This window comes from Mustela erminea, chromosome 5, assembly GCF_009829155.1.
Source record: "Mustela erminea isolate mMusErm1 chromosome 5, mMusErm1.Pri, whole genome shotgun sequence".
In the NCBI taxonomy this organism is placed as follows: Eukaryota; Metazoa; Chordata; class Mammalia; order Carnivora; family Mustelidae; genus Mustela; species Mustela erminea.
This window is the reverse complement of record NC_045618.1, coordinates 32,770,246-32,787,606: the sequence shown is the minus strand read 5'-3', so window position 1 is coordinate 32,787,606 and position 17,361 is coordinate 32,770,246. Positions and strand designations below refer to the sequence as shown.

Below are 17,361 nucleotides of genomic sequence, written 5' to 3'. Positions count from 1 at the left end.
GAGAAAGAGAGAGACATTAAGCAAGGAGGCCGACGTGGGACTCGATAACAGGACTCTGGGATGATTACCTGAGCTAAAGGCAGATGCTTAACCGAGACACCCAGGCATCCCCAGTGTGGCAAACTTTTACGCTAGCTACAAAGAGAAAACAGGTGCTCAGCATTTGAGAACAAAATTATCATAATACAAATACAGCATTTCTGAGAAAATGTTGGCAGAGACATACTGTCTGGATTCCTACTGGCTTTCTGACTTGGGCAAGTCACTTTAATTTCTCAACTTCCTCATTTATGGTGTAATGTGGGTGTTAGACTCATAGAACTGTATTGAAGATTAATATATGCTTAGGAACACAGCTTGGTGCAAAGTAAGCAAAATATAAGTTTTGATCAAAGGCCAAATATCAGATACCTTCCCTTCAAAGACACATTAGGATGGTGGTAACACTCACTAAATACCTAATGTCTAAATACTCCTAGCTGAAACTTTTCAACAGTTAAGTGGCGCCTTAAAGACTGAGGCACATCTGTAGCCTGGTAACAATTCATCACTTGGCAGGTGTTCAGTGGACCAAACCAAGACCTTTAAAGGGCCTGTGAGAAGCCAGTGCTGCACTACCTAGTTGTCTCTATGGAAACAAATTATAAGGCACTATGGTTGTCTGGCTTGGCCTGTCTATAAAAATATAAACCAGAAAAGTTCTGATTTATGTTTTTAGTGTTACTTTCCTAAAAGCCATCCCTTAGAGAAGGGTCAAATAATTTGGGTACCTAGAGAAGGACTTCCTGTCCCCCACCCCACAATCACCTTGATTCCTGCCTCTGCCTACTGGGGATGTCATTTTTGCCAGGGGGGCTAGATGACCACACAGGCAGCTGGAAGCTTCTGAGAAGGCCAAAGCTCACAGTAGGCCAACAATAAGCTTCTGGTGATAAGGATGGATGGGCTTCCAGGGGTAATTCTGAGCAGCTTCGAAAGCAGAAAGTATATTCATTCATAAGAAAGGCCCAAACGATTGGATTCTGGTGTAGACTATAGCTATGTTTCCCTTCTAGTCTCTTAAAAACAACAACAACAACAACAACAACAAAAAGCTCTTGATCTGGAAATTAACACATGAATTCATTAATGGTGGTAAACTCTAAGAGGAATGAGATGGGCAAGGGCGAGGAATTTTATATTTCGCTAGATGTATTTCTGATTCTTAGAAGCATGCATTACTTTTATAATTAAAAAACAATTATCGGGGCGCCTGGGTGGCTCAGTGGATTGAGCCTCTCTCCCTTTGGCTCAGGTCATGACCTCAGGGTCCTGGGATGGAGCCCCACATTGGGCTCTCTGCTCAGCAGGGAGCCTGCTTCCCCCTCTCTCTCTGTCTGCCTCTGCCTACTTGTGATCTCTGTCAAATAAATAAATAAAATCTTTAAAAAAAACAATTATCATATGATCTCACTGATAGGAGAAATTTGAGAAACAAGACAGAGGATCACAGGGGAAGGGAGGGAAAAATCAAACAAGATGAAAACAGAGAGAGAGAGACAAACCATAAGAGACCCTTAATCTCAGGAAACAAACTGAGGGTTGCTGGGGGTTTGGGGGTGGGAGGGATGCGGTGGCTGGGTGAGGGACACTGGGGAGGGTTATGTGCTATGGTGAGTGCTGTGAATTGTTTAAGACTGATAAATCACAGACCTGTACCTCTGAAACAAATAATACATGTTAATTAAAAAATATATAATTTTTAAAAGGTTCATATGAAGGGTAGACATCAGTGACATCACTCAAACAAGGTTTACAAGGGCAAGAAAGAGACACATCTTTCCTAATGACACAAACTCACGGCACCCACATCATAAGGATACTTTAATTTTTCCCCTGTGGATCCCATGCTTGTAAAAAGATTTCTCCCCACCAAACATAATTTAAATACTCAAATTTTCTTATTCTTTTAAAACAAAGGCACATACTCTGGTCAATTGGAAAGAGTTACTATGCTTTTCTGTGCATAAAACACACTGACATTCATATGGCAGGTGCTTAATGATAAGTTTAAAATAACGTTCCTTTCACAGCCCTACTGATTATAAACCAAGCATACCTTATAAAGTGGTCTCAATTCCACCCCATATAGGAACACCCATATAGGATGTTCTTCAGTTCTTTATTTCTACTGGATGTAACATTAGATGTTTAAAGGGTAGACTTAAAAAATATTTTATTTATTTATTTGGCAGAGAAAGAGAGCATGCACAGCACAAGCAGGGAAGGCAGCAGGCAGAGGGAAAAGCAGGCTCCCTGCTGAGTAAGGAGCCTGATGTGGGGCTCGATCCCAGAACTCCTGGGATCATGACCTGAGCCGAAGGCGGATGCTTAAAGGACTAAGTCACCCAGGAGCCCCAAGGGTGGACTCTTAAATAGGAGAGCTTTCCCTGGCTCTCAGATGCAAGCAGGTTCCCGAGTTTCAGATAGTACAAACTCTGATAGTGAGAGACACTATTTCCACCCAACAGCCCATATAGAAAATGTTTTCCAATGGATTTGGGTCCTGAGTCTGGAAAGCAAAAGTTCAGACACTGAGGGACGCCCACATCTGAAAATAGCAGCTTGCACAAACACATCACCTTCATCCCCAGTGATACGCTAAGACCTTGAACATGGTCTGGTTTTTAAAGATGAGAATGGAGGAAGTTTACAAAAGTTACAAGACAAGGGGCACCTGGGTGGCTCAGTCAGTTAAGCGTCTGCCTTCAGCTCAGGTCATGATCCCAGAGTCCTGGGATCGAACCCTGCATTGGGCTCCCTGCTCATCAGGAAACCTGCTTCTCCCTCTCCCACTGCTTGTGTTCCCTCTCTTGCTATGTCTCTCTGTCAAATAAATAAAATCTTAAAAATCTTAAAAAAAAAAAAAGTTACAAAACAAAACCAACTCCCCAAAGGAACAATGTTCAACATATTTTGCAACCCAAGACAAAACCCAGCAGAACCAATTTTGAGTTAAAAGTATGTACCTACCATAGGAATATTTTCTGCCCCCCCCCACGACTTCATCATGTCATGAATACTAAGGGAAAAAAAAACTTAAAAAGGAAAAATTTTTATTCAGTAGCTTTTCATAATAAAAAGAGCACTGAACATCTACATACCAGATACCAAACTAATGTGCTTTCTAGTTACACTTTAATCAGAGCAAGAATCTCCCTCTGCTCTTCCCTCAATTCAAAAGCATCCAAGAATGTAACAACCACATCACCTATGGTGCTTTATTCTCAGGGACATTAAAGGGAGGAAGGGAGCAAAAGAACCAGAAGAGAAAATTATGCTCATGTGACTTTAGGCAGAATTTCAGAGTTGAGAAAGAAATGTCTAAGATTATAGTGTGAGTTTGGAGAAAACAAAAACAGATGAAATAACTGGAAAACAAAGCAAGACAACAGATGCTGAATGCCCAAACAAGGGGAAGGACTAGAAGGCTAGGGGAGCCTGGGCTTCTAGGCCTACTGCCAAAGACCCTTGGGGGGTAGGAGAAGGGGGCTCAGTGCTCCCTCTAGACTGCAAGTTCTTTAGAGGCAAGAATGGTTGTTTTCATTACTTCCCTGCTGCTTCATGGTAGTCAACCCCCAGCTTCAATTCTTCTCAGCTAAAAGCAGTGTGACTACTTCCCTACTACTACCGCGTTTTGCAATTGGTGTGGTCTCTTTGAAAATGCCTGTCTTACATTCAGTGCTTCCTAAATACCAGGCTGCTTTCTCTGTCCAGAGTGCCATCCAGACTTCACCCCAGGGACCACTGCCCTTCTTTCCCTTTGGATTTTTCTTCTCTGCAGAAATGATGATTACCTATTGCAGTATCTCAGATATAGTGTTAAAAAGCTAGGAAGAACCTAATGGTTTTCATTACCTCCCTGTGCACTTTCTCACAAAATAAAATCTTTAAAAACAAAAAACCAAGCAAACAAAACCCAAAAGAAACTCATAAGGAAGTAGGTGAAACTTGAGAGAAGAGATAAAAGGAAATATTGTATGAAGAAACTATATGCTGGTTAAAAAAAAAAAAAAAAGTCCTATGTGATGAAGTCCCAGAACCTAAGTCAGGTTCGGTGGGGTGAGGAGGTTCGGAGCTGACGACTAAAGAAAGAATTCTTAAGACGTCATTGGTGCAAAATGGTGGTTTATTAAAGCACGGGGACAGGACCCGTGGGCAGGAAGAGCTGCTGCCCCGGGTTGTGAAGGTGGGCATGTTATATACCCCACGGTTGGGGGGAGGTGGTGAAGGAACGGGAGATTTCAACAGCGTTTTCACATGTTAGGGAGGGCCTACAAGGTGCCGGGGGGAGTCCTTGCCCTTATGGCCTGATCAATGTCGTTACTTTAGGTCAGGCATTAACATCAAGATAATTGGGAGATTCTTGGTGGGGCATTATGATCTGGCTATCATTTACATTCCTTTCTACTCCAGTCTCCTCCAGTTTATGGTGGGAGGGGGACATTAGGGCTTCAGGAACCAAGAGTTATTTGCCTCTGGAAATTTGTGCTATTGATAAGGTAACCTCCCTGTTTAGGTCTCTAGGACATCTTGTAGAGCAAGGGAGATTCCTGTTCTGCAGGACTGCGATCCCTGCAAGTTAACTATTTATCGTTTTATGGCGATCAGGGGTGCCTGAGGAATGCTACACATATGGAGGGGAGCGGGTGAAGAGGGGGTGCAAAGCGCCAGCTTTTGCTTTGTCCTCAGCCAGCCTCCTGCTCCCTCATCATATGGGGTACTGGGTTAGCTCAGTACATGAAGCATGCAACTCTTGATCACAGGGTTAAGTATGAGCCCCACAATGAGTGTAGAGATGACTCAAAATAAATATTAAAAAAATGCTAACATTTGTGTGCTCTTTACAGAAGACACCATGCAAGATTACACAATTATTTCGTTTAATCTTCAAGATAACTTTGCTCTACCCTTGCCTCAAGCACTCACAAAAACTAGCAGAGTACTTCATAGAAGGTCTGCTTTTGTATCATGCTTCTGAGGTGATGGCAAGATATTTAAATCGAATTAAGACAAGGTTTAAAGTTAGTGTGAAGGGAACAATGAGGAATACAAAGAAAGGAGGCCCTGTGAGTTGGGAGAACAGTAAATATGCAATGTCACTGAAGTCAAGGGAAGAAAAGAGTTTCAAGGAGAAAGGCATGTTCAGCGCGTGGAAGACTGCACGGGGCTGACAACGAAGACTAAACAAGGGCAGCTGAATTGGAAAATCAACAAATCACCAGTGAGCTTTGAGAGAGCAGTTTCAATAGCGGCGGTCTCCCAGACTACGGTATTAAGAAGGAGAAACAAGGGAGATAAAGTCGGTAGCTAAAGGTAGTGAACCACACCACTCAAGACGTTCAAAAGAGGGCGAGTGTCTTCTAAGTGTGACCGCAAAAAGGCAGTCGCCAAAAGATCTGTAACAGGATTGAAGGAGACTAGCACAGGAGGGTGTCAGGCTGCGCGGGATTTGCAGAGGCTATTAGGTCCTACCGAGATGACAGAGGAGCGCAGAGACCAGGCAAGAGGAAAAAGCAGTCTGATGAGTCCCTGCAGCAGTGACGAACAGGGCTGGTCCCAGACATCCGACGCTTCACCAAGGAGGCAGCGTGGACACCAGCGCCGAGAAGCCTTCCCGGCAACGTCTGGGAAACCCTATTTCGCGCGGTTCTACCTCCCAGTTCCCCAGCCGCCCGAACTCCGCCACGGCGGCTCTCGGAGGCCCGAAGCACCCGCACTTCCTGGAAAGACCCAAAGACGCAGGCCCCGCAGGCACTCACCCCACGGCCACGCGGCGCCAGCGCCGGGCCGGCCGTACGATGAGCGCGTCCCAGGCGGCCGCCAAGCGGCCCTCAGGGGAGCCGGGTCCCGGGGGCGCGGGCGCCAGCTGTAGCGAGCTCCACAGCGAGCGAAGCGCCGAGCCGGGCAGCTGCGGCTCCAGCAGGAGGACACAGCCCACCGCCAGCGCCAGGAAGCCGGCATACGCAGAGCCGCGCCACAGCGCCATGGGGACAGAGGCGCCGCAGCCGCCGGCCCGCTCCTTTCCCGGCCCGCGCCTCTTCCGTCTCGGCGTGCGCCGCCGTAGACACGCGCCACGTCACGCAGGCGCGCCACGGCCCCCGAGGGGCGGGCTGGGGGCGGGGCTCCGCGCCGCTCCCCGGGTGCCCCGGGCTGGCGCTGGGGGGCGCGGTTGCACGGCCCAGAGGCCGGAACGCGGAGTCGGGACTCCAGCCGGACCCCACCAGAGGGGCGAGGGTGCGTTTGTTCGGAGGGGCACCAGTCACTGTCCCCCCTCTTTTAATTCGTCCCTCCGCGAGTGTGTCCATCCTCTATCGCTGGCTTAACTCTTCCTCTTTCTCCCTGGGGGAATTAGCTCAGACGGCACCCGCGCTGCAGGCGAGGAGGGAGGGATTCCGGCCCTTTCGAGGGCAGCCGAGGCTTTCAGCCCTTCGAGGCCTATGCCACGACGGGAGATCCCGCAGTGATCCCTCTCGCGGGACGACCGGAATCAGGCCTTCAAATAACCCTCTTGGGGGCGCTGTTCCCTTTAGCAATATCAGAAAAACGCACAAATGCACACATTCTTGTGTTAGTTACGGAGATTATGGACTTGGGTTAAGAAACACTGGTTTCTCCTCTTTTCCGCGGCGACAGGGCTTCAGCCCAGGCAGCCTCCGTCTTCCTCACTGTGACACTTCTGTGTATGAGTGTACATTATGAGAAGTGAAGCTGGGCTTGTTGCCACCTCCTTCTCAGTAGCCACCATGTATCGCCTAGGCTTCTTCCCTGCCCTGTTCATTTTTTTTTTCCCCCCCTGGTTCTGCTGGCTCCTGACCTTGGCTTTGTGTCCGATTTTCCACTGCCCCTGACCTTTGGACTTGGCAAAGAAACTTTATTTCCCTAGCTTTGATCTTGGGCAATTGGGTTCGCCCCTCCACCCCCACCCCGCCCCACGTCACACACTTCCCCATCCTGGTCCTCTACCTTCCCCTAGCTCACCCACCCAGCCTACCTGATGATAGCTGTCTTTTCAAAGATGTTCACGCTGGAAGAGCTCTGGGCTGCCACGTAAAGGAAGGAAGCCAAGGAGCCAATGAGATTTATGTGGAGCCTTGAAACTGTCTTGCCTTCCCCTTCTCTCTCCTCAGGTAGACATGTCAAATCAGTTCCTAGAGAAACTGATTTCTCTCTCATGGCCCTGAGTGGACATGTTTCCTTACCATCCCGGAGAGGACTATACCAGTACCTAACCCAAAAGCAGGGAATCAATCCACAGTTGCCAGAGAACATTTCTTAATAAGCAATAATTGTTCCTTGGATAAACCTCATTGGCTACCATACTGCCAATGCACAAAACTCAAGAGACCACTTTTCTTTACTGAGAATTTGGACCACGAGTCAGGAGTCTGTAGCTAGTTTTTTTGTTTTGTTTTCTTTTTTTGTTTGTTCGTTCGCTTTCTGTTTTTTTGTTTTTCCTGGACCCACAAGGACACATAGGCTTGATGGTCAGATAGAGTTTGTTAAATATATTTCCAAGGTGAGGTTTTGGAGGAGCTCAGGAAGCAGGACTCTGGGAGGTCCATGGGGGCAGACAAAACTAGAGAAACAGGGGAATGCTCCACATCAGAGCGATGTGGGGAGAAAGCTGCCTGGACCCTTCTTTTCTGGCTCCAGAGATAACTGCTGAACTGGCAGCACTTTCTTTGAACCTAATTCTTCTGCTTCTTTCGCAGTTGGCCAGAACTCCCCCCTGCCACTCCCTCAGTTTTATTAAGACATCATTGACTATCAATTAGCACATTAGTTATAACACTGTAAAGTTGAAGGTGTCCAACATGGTGATGTGATACATGTATACATTGAACCACGATTACCACAGTAAGTTTAGTTAGCATCACTACCTCACAGAATGACGAATTATTTTCTTGTGATGAGAATATTTAAGATCTACTCTCTTAGCACCTTTAAAATATACGATATTAGAACTTTTGATGTAGCCACAGAGACAAGACAACAGCAGCTGGAACAAAATGAAAGTTTATTTCTCATGTGAAAGTCTGAAGTGGGTGCTGGCACTTCAGCAGCAAGCAGGGACCCATCTGCTCATTATCGAGGCTGCTCTGGGGCGCAGGCTGGTTGGTGGCTCAGTGTAGCTTTGTGCTGTGGGTGGTGGCAGGGGTGGACATAGGGCCCAGAGTCTGGATCTCAATTCCAACCAAGAACAACAGGGGGGCTGTAGGAAGAGTATCAGCCACACTTGCCAGTTGTGGCAGAATCTGATGTGACTTCTGGTCACATACACAATCCCAGGGGTCTTAATTTCTTCTAACTCCTCATCAGGGGCTCAGGGGCAAGCAAGCAGTCAGCTCTTTGCGTACTACAAACACTCTTGAAACACTTCCTTTGAAAAATAGTCATTTCTGATCATTATCTGTTCAGGGAGTCTGGAATGTGTTGCAAGCTAACTTTTTCTAGAAGTCAGGTTTCTGGGGGCACTTAATACAAGAGCCATGAGTGGGCAGCCATGGCTCCATTCCCTAGGCTGAACAAAGTGAAAAGATCTGGGCAAGCCTTAAGACACACCTTCCCCCACTCAAATTGCTTCCAGACGTGGCCTTTGCTGTTGGTTCTCTTTCCTAGGACCTTGAAATGAGAGAAAAAAGCAATTTGGTTCCAGAAAATTCAGAGGCAAATGGAGGCTCCAGATGTCTATCTAAGACTCTGACCTGGAAGGCCAAGATGCAGATCCTGTGTTTATGTAAGGAATTAGCAGAGTCCTATCAGTTCCCAAATTAGCCTGAGGCTTTGGCTTTGACATAAGCACAAGTCAACACCACTCCTGTGATCTGAAGGGTTTTAAGGAGCAAGTTTGTTCCCACATTGGAACAGAAACTAAAGGGGTACCAAATAATCCTTAGGGTAAGCTGGGCTAACCCATTTTTCCACAGTTTCAGGCCTCTGGGGTTCCATCTAAGCTGCTCTCCAAAGTCCACACTGTGTCAAGGCCTTTGCTGATGCCTGGGACACAGCACAGCAAGGCCACACCCAAAGGCCAGAATCGGTGCACAGTTTTGAAGGTCATAGGAAACTCTAAAGAGGGGCGCTTGGGTGGCTCATTCAGTTAAGGCTCCAACTCTCTGACTCTTGGATTTTGATCTGAGGATCCTGGGACGGAAACCCCACCACCCCCCCCAGGAGACAAAAGAAAAGGAATAATGGATCCTAGCATCCAAAAAGAGAAAGTTTTATGTCTGCAGCCATGGCTCTGGGCAATCAGACATCCTCCTCCCTCACCTGCCATCGGGAGTGCACTAGAAGAGCTAGGAGGATGGCTTGCTGAGCACACAGTGGGGCAGAGAACTTTGGAGGATATGACAGTGTGGTAGCTGTGGATTTCCACTTTGGGATTAACTGTTTTGGGCTAGGAGGAAGTGCTGAGCATGGGAAAGTGGGAGGGGCAGAGCTGTCTGGGCGTCTTGTGGCAGGGGCCTATGAACTTCATGGGGAAAATGAGTAAGGGGGCAGGGTGAGGCATGGGCTTGTCCCACAGTGCTGCCTTGGTTGTCTCCCGCTCTTGGAGCAAAGCTCTCCTACTGGCTGCTGGAGGCCTTCCCTGCTCAGGGGCCCTCCAGCTTGGTGCTCCTCTGCACTGTGTCAGCCATCTCTGCTGTGGGTCTTGCAGCGAGTTCCAGCCATCTGATTTGGGTTCTGTCATAGTTCCAGTGTACATTTGGAAGGCAATGAAAAGTTGACCTTCTAAGTGTATTTCCTTCTTGCAACAAGAATCCTAACCATTCTAGAACCACTTAGCCCCAGAGTTGTTTTCCAAAGACAAAGTTAAAAATAAAAGGAAGCAATAGATGTTCACCTGGTGCGGCATGGCTGGTCTGCTGTAGAGTGGCCAGGGGCCCAGGCTTGTTCCATCTTTTGCTCTCTCATCTGTAGGGTGACAGCATAGAGGAGCAGGCATGCCATGATAAAATCATGGTTCTGGAAGAAAGGAGAGCTGGTGGATAGTTGTTGGAAGGCAATCAATGCCTTCTACTCCAATGGAAAGAATGTGGGGGTTGATGGCTGGTTTTAAATCTCCACTTCTGCCACCCTGGTATCTGCGTATCTCAGGCAAGTCATCTAACCTTTCTGTCCCTCAGTTTCCTTACCCGCAAAACAATTCCTACTATACCAAATGGTTGTGAGAAGTAGACATGTCCTAAAAGAGCCTAGCACAGTGTCTAGTGCATGTTGATACATGACAAAAATACTCCCTGCCATGGCCACTGTTGGTTTCTAAGAACTCTCTTTAATTTTCATCTCGGCCCTGCTGGTCTGGCATTTTCTCACTATAAAGAGGGCAAGCATCTTTACATAGATGACTGTGCAGCGACCTTTTCTATTTTCAGCTGCCCGCATCTCTATAATATTCCATTGGGAAAAAAATACTAGAATTTATTTGCTCAGTGTATAGTAAGTAGAACATTTGAATTTTCCCAGGTTTTTACTGTTCTGTATAATATTGCTGTTTACAATGCTAATGCACATGTATATAAGCCTTTTCAGGGTGTAAACCAAGAGTGAAATTCCTGGGTCATATGAAACCCCTGTCCTCAACTTTACTAGATAATATCAGACATCTTTCCAGAGTGGTATTCCAAATCATACACACCAAAAGTTTCTTAAAGCTTTGCCATTATTGAGGCACCTGGGTGGCTCAGTCAGTTAAGCATCTGACTCTTGATTTTGACTCAGGTCCTGATGTCAGGGTTTGGAGCCTGCTTAAGATTCTCTCTCTCCCTCTGCCCCTCCCCCCCTTAAAAAAAGCTTTGCCATTCTGTAGGATGTGTAGTATATCTTATTATATTATAATCATAATGAAGTTTTTCTTAGTTGCAAATACCTTCTACCCCTCCAATTGTCTTTTAATTCTCCTCATAATATCTTTAGTGAATAAAGTTCATAATTTTATTTTTTTTAAGGTTTTACTTATCTATTTGAGAGGGAGAGAGAGAGAGAACAAGCATGAGCAGGGAGGGGGCAGAGGGAGAAGAGGGCTCTTTGTTGAGCAGGGAGCCTGATGAGAGGCTAGATCTCAGGACCCTGGGATCATGATCTGAGCTGAAGGCAGACACTGAACCAACTGAGCCATGCAGGGACCCCTAATGTTCATAATTTTAATGCTATTAATAGTATGTTCCTTTTTATTGTTTCCTTTTCCTTTATCATCCATATTTTTTGTTGTTGTTTTTCTTTTTTTTTAAGATCATGAAGATATTCTATACTCCCTTCTCAGAGCTGTATTATTTTGCATTTCATGGTTAGGGGTTTAATAGACCTTGGAACTGATTTTTGTGTATTATGGTAAGAATCCTTATAGGTACCTACTTAACCTGGCGTATTTCACTGGCTAGATCTCAATGATCTGCATTTCTACCACTGTCCTATATCTAGTGTCCATATATGTGTGGATCTATGTTTTAGGGCTCTTTATTATTTCATTGGTCTATGTATCCTCATAGTAACACTCACTATCTTGATTTCTGATGATGTAGATTCTTATACCCTATTTTTCAAGAGCATCTTGGCTATCCTTGGCCCTTTTCCATTCCCATATACATTTTTAAATTGACATACCAAAACAAACCAGTTAGGATTCTGGTCAGTTTCAGTTCGCGGAGGATTGCCATCTTTACAATAGTGAGTTGTCCAATCTAAGACCACGGTAGATCTCTTCATTTATTTAGATCTACCTAAATGTCTTGCAATAAAATATTCAATGTCAGTGTAGAGGCTTTGCATATCTTTAGCATTATTTATTTTAGGCACAGAAATTTCTTTTTTTTTTTAAAGATTTTATTTATTTATTTGACAGACAGAGATCACAAGTAGGCAAAGAGGCAGGCAGAGGGAGAGGAGGAAGCAAGCTCCCTGCTGAGCAGAGAGCCTGATGCGGGGCTTGATCCCAGGACCCTGGGATCATGACCTGACCCGAAGGCAGAGGCTTTAACCCACTGAGCCACCCAGGCGCCCCCAGAAATTTCTTAATCCCATTACTGAGGTAAAATTGACATATAGTAACTGCACAATATTTAGAAAGTGTGATTAGATAAGTTTACCCTATGTATACATCTTGAAACCATCACTACAATCAAGATAATAAACATACCCATCATCCCCAAAAGACTCCTCGTGTCTCTTTGTAAGCCTTCCTTCCCAAACATCCCCCTTCCCTACTCTGTACCCAGGCAGTCAGTAATCGGATCTCTGTCACTATAGATCAGTTTACACTTCCCAGAATTTTATATAAATGAAATCATACAGTATGTCCTCTTTTTGATCTGGTTTCATTCACTCAGCATAGCTGTTTCGATATTCATGGCTGTAGTGTGTAAGAATAGTTGCTTTAAACTTTTTTAAAAAAATTTTTGAAATAGTTATATATTCACAGGAAGTTGCAAAAATAGTGCAGAGTTTCCCTGTACCCTTTACCCAGTTTCTTCTTCATGATCTTTGCATGCCTGACTGCTTCCCGTCACTAATACCTCTGCTCAAATACAGTCTGCTCAGAGAGCTTCCCTGACCAAACAATATAATCTCATCTTATTTTTCTGTCTAGAATTTATTAACAGCGGATTTTCTCATTTGTGTATTAATTTATTTGTTTATTGTGATCTCATCCTATGAGAATATGAATGACGTGGAAACAGAGACCTTGTCTGTCCTAGTTAGTGACTAGAATGGTACCCGGCATCAGTAAATAGCTGTTGAATAATAAAATAATATATCTTCCAGCTAGTGCATAATATGGTTTTGGTTCTCGCTATTTTACAGATGAGAAACGGGGTTGGTAAAGATAAAGTGAGTTGCCCCAAACCACACAGTTTGTGGTAGTGGTGGTGGGGATATTGGGCACTGAGGTTTGAATCTCTGATTTATGAACACGCTATTCCCTCTTTAAAAAATTCCGAGACAGAAAGCAGGCAGTATGAAGCTGGTTGCATCTATGTCCTTCTATGGCAGGAGCCCTTTTTTATACCAGGAGACTCAGACCCTTCTTTATACCATAGACTCGGATCATAGTGCCCAGGCCAGGATATCCCAAGTGGTCAGCCCTTGGGGTCACTGGCCTCAGCAGCAGTGGTAGGGACTGCAAAGCCCACTGTGGGCTCCCCTACATCCCAGAAAGAGCAGACAATTAATTTCCTCCAACCCCATTCATGCTTATGGGTTTTTTCTTTAAATGAATTAATCTGGCATTTATTTCCAAATCTTTTTTAAAAAGAGGCATTACAGTTCATTACCATTTATTGCAAACAGATTTCTTGAAACGAGTCAGTCCCAATGTTGACACTATAATGCATTTTTTTAAAAGTTTTTGGCACTATTTACTGTTTAGAACAATAGAGAGCAAGTTTTAAAATAAAAAGTGGATAGTACTTCACTGGAAAAAGATAAGAAGAGATAGATTTTACTTTTATACCCCCAATCTACATATTTTTAGTGAAGGTTACATTCAAAAGTTATTTCCAAAAAGATAACAAGGTTACAAAATCATGATGAGAGTCAGCTGGATTTTCTTGAGAAATGAAATTAAAGCCAGATAGCGCTGCTTACTTTTCAGCAAATTCTGATTTGCCAAGTTTTGAAAGGAAAAAGCCTAACGTAGTTTTCAGTGTTGTCTCCTTGCCTGGGAGAATCTGGAGGACTTGTTGCTTTCTGACAGCCTACTTTGTCATCACTGCTCCCAGTCACAACTGAGTCAAGCTTGCCATGCACAGCCCAGAGCTCAGACCCTGGTTGGAGTAGATAAACCCCCCACCTCTTTGACGGGGCTGTGGATTTCAGACATTGCTCCATGTGCTCCAGTCAATATGCATGGAGCTAGTACAAGAAAGGAACCACATCATTTACTTAAGTCTGAGAACTTTCTGGAACAAAGATCTGGCACATCCGTCAGTTACTTTATCCACTACAATTTGAGTCAGTACCCAGTAGCAATTTTTCTTCTAGGACTTCTGATCTGTGGCCAAATGTATGATCTATCAGTTGGGTCATGTTGCAAACTGTGTTATAATCAACACTTTGAAAAATGTATCATCACTGTCATATTCTTCAGAAGCAGCTCTTAGTGACCATATTTCCTGTGGGGTCAGGGAAAAGAAATGTCCCAATAAATCCCGTTTCTTACTTTCTGGATCCAAGTTTTTAGGCTGCTTTCTTCTTCCTGGGGTGGATAAGTAAACCCTGGGCCTTTTCTGCTTAAAAAACGCACATAAAAACAAGACATGTTCAGTGTGTATGTATCTTTTAGAAAATACACAAAGATACCAGTACTTTAAAAAGCACCCTTGATCCCACTCATCAATGTTAATTTTTTGATGTACATCTTTGCAGACTTTAAAAATTTATTTATTTATTTGAGAAAGGGAGAGTACAAGCAGGGGGAACAGAAGAGAGAGGGGGAGAGGCAGGCTCCCCACTGAGCAGGAAGCCTGAGAGTGGGAAGGAGGGGGCTCGATCCCAAGACCCTGAGATCATGACCTGAGAGGAAGGCAGAGGCTTAACGGACTGAGCCACCCAGGTGCCCCTGCAGACTTTTTAAAAAATGTGCACACATAGGCAGTTCTTCACAGAAACGTTATTTTATTATTATATATGTTGTATGGTAACTTCCAAAAAACAATATAATGAACATTTGGATATATCACCAAAAATTTTTGTCCAACATGATTTTTCATGGCCGCTTAGACTACTACTTATCTAACCCGCAGGTAGAGAAACTGCTGACAAATTTTGACTATTACAAACAATTAGGGATGAACACCATTCTCACCGAAAAATCTTTGACCTTTCTTTACCGTCTCCTTAGGAGAGAGTCACACAAGTGGAGTGGCTACAGCCAAAGGCACGCCGGATGTCAGGTGTCCCGCCAGTAACCCCAGGCCACTCGCACTCCGGTCGGTACCGAGGCCCAGCCAGCCTGCTTAGGGAGGATGCTCCAGATGACTGCTCTGGCTCGGAGGAATCCGGGAGAGAGGGCGCCTAGGGTGCACAGCAAGCCATTGACTCTGTGGCCCCACCTAGGCCCTCTAGGGCAAAGAAAGGGGTCCCCCGGCGAAGAGAGAGGAGCACAGGTGAGGGTGGGCCCGTGGAGAGAGCCACCACCTCTTTCCCTGCGCGGCACTGCATCTTTGAACCTTGGATTCCTTATCTGCGGAATGGTGATGGATTCCCTTGGTGATGGAGATATGTGGATGCGGGGCCTTCGGGGGTGCACAAAACAGAGCCCCGCCTGCGGGAGCGCGGCGGTGCCTGCTGGGGACCGAGGACCGGAGAGCCTGGCCCGCGCGGGCCAGCAGGGGGCGCCGCGAGCCCACCGGCCGAGCCGCACAGCGGGGGGCGGGGCCGCCGAGCCACAGACGGGAGGGGGACAAAGGGGAGGGGCTGGAGCCCCGCTGCCAGGGGCTCGCTGGCCCGGACAGGGTCTTCATCTCGGGAGATTTCTAGGTTTGTTTTCCCGCGCAGTCAAAACGCTAGCAGCTTTACAGGTCCGCGTTAGCTGGCGTGGCTCTTTCCCTCCCTGCTCAGTCCAGCGGCCGCCGAGCAGTTCCTGGGCTCCAAAGTGTTTGCTCCAGGGTTTTCAAACCTCCGCGGGGAGGCCGCCGCCTCCGGGAAGACTTACCGGACTCCCCCAGGGCTCAGGGTGGCTTCTGGTTCCGAGAGTGTGCGGCCCACTTCCTGCTTTGGGCTGTCTCGGAGGGTGGGGGCTTACCTCCTTACCGGGACTCGAGCCCAGTATCGCTGCCCCCGAACACCCCTCCCTCCCGCGGGTAGTCAGAAGTTGGGGGGACACCGCTTCTCCCCTCAGGGCGCAGTCAAGGGTCCGCAGGAAGGGGTCATGCTGCATCCCCAACCCTTTAGCCTGTGTCCCATTCGGGGTGTGTGTGTGTGTGTGTGTGTCGGGGCCGGGCCGGAGCCGGGGCGGGGGTGTTTCTGCATTTGTGTGGGAGTTTGTGCAGCCTGTCGGCGGGGTGTTTGTGCCTGTGCAGCTGTACATGTATTTGTGAGAAAGCATTGTCTAAATTAACTAGATATCTATATGGAGTAAGTGTTCAAGTCGAAATGGAAAGGATTCTAGTCCTTGTTGCTTGGTGATGTAGGTAAAATAGCCCAGAAATCTCAGGGCTGCGGATTAGTACTACATGGGCAACCACAGCCACCTAACCTTGGGCAAATCACTTCCTCAACTGGTCCCCACTGCCACTTTGTTAGAAGATAATTGTTTAAGGGGAAAATATCTCATAAAAATATAAAATGAATATGTGTCAGATTTTTAACTCCTTAATGAAGGAGTAATAAGCGAAAAATCAGTTCAAAGGACAATATAAAGGCCAGATACACATACCCGTCAATCAGGAATAATGAAATGAATTTGTTAATTGATGCAAAATTGGCTTCTTCCATGGTGGGGAGGGGCATCAGTTGCACCTCCACCAGACAAAACTTATTTGCATTGCTATGAACCCAAATCATTTGTCTATTTTCAGTTTTCTACAACTCACAGAATCAAAGACAATGAGAGGTGGAGACTACCATGAATTGATACCCCAGAATACACTAGCCCAATGTCCAAGGGCACTTTTCTCCCTATTTCAAAAGCCTCTCACACTTTTTCCTGGCAATTTGTACAATAGGGTTGGGTTACATAAAGCTTTTTGAAAGTTTTTAGTAGTGGAACTCTTTTTCTAAGTGAAATCTTGCAGGAAATCCTAATATATAAATATACATATGTACACATATGTTTTAAATTTCTGTTAAAATAAGTTATTATACAATTAATACATGCTCATTGTACAAATGTCAAGTAGTACAGGTTACTAAATAAAAAACTAGGGGCACCTGGTTGGCTCTGTCAGGTGAGGCTACTATTCTTTAAGAATTTTTTTTTAAAAGACTTTTTATTTTTTACTTATTTGACAGAGAGACATCACAAGTAGGCAGAGAGGCAGGCAGAGAGAGAGAGAGAGGAGGAATCAAGCTCCCTGCTGAGCAGAGAGCCCAATACAGGAATCGATCCCAGGACCCTGAGACCATGACCTGGGCTGAAGGCAGCGGCTTAACCCACTGAGCCACCCAGGCGCCGGAGGCTACTATTCTTGATTTTAGCTCGGGTCATGATCTCAGGGTGGTGGGATTGAGCTCTGCCTCTGGCTCCAGGCTGTGCGTGGAGACTGCTTGCTTGGGATTCTCTCTCTCCCTCTCCCTCTGATCCTTCCCCTTCTCTCTTAAAAAAAAAAAAAAAAAAAAATTTAGTCTTCCTTCTCTTCTTCCTTCTCCCTCTCCCCT

The 17,361-nt window shown here is 45.8% G+C and overlaps 2 protein-coding genes across 3 annotated transcripts in view; one reads left to right on the top strand and one right to left on the bottom strand.

The window, feature by feature from the left end:
• The window catches only part of ADPGK (ADP dependent glucokinase), a 42,474-nt gene extending 36,360 nt beyond the window's left edge, over positions 1-6,114 (bottom strand). For both annotated transcript variants that reach the window (XM_032342530.1, XM_032342531.1), the window contains exon 1: positions 5,802-6,114. In XM_032342530.1, coding sequence (XP_032198421.1) covers positions 5,802-6,028 — 227 coding nt within the window. In that variant the 5' untranslated portion in view covers positions 6,029-6,114. The remainder of the gene's footprint in view (positions 1-5,801) is intronic.
• Positions 6,115-6,162: 48 nt separating this feature from the next.
• Positions 6,163-16,082, top strand: LOC116590069. The gene is made up of 2 exons (XM_032341739.1): positions 6,163-6,276; positions 14,885-16,082. Exon 2 carries the CDS (start codon positions 15,009-15,011, stop codon positions 16,080-16,082), a length of 1,074 nt encoding a protein of 357 aa, XP_032197630.1. The 5' UTR covers positions 6,163-6,276; positions 14,885-15,008.
• Positions 16,083-17,361: the final 1,279 nt, after the last annotated feature.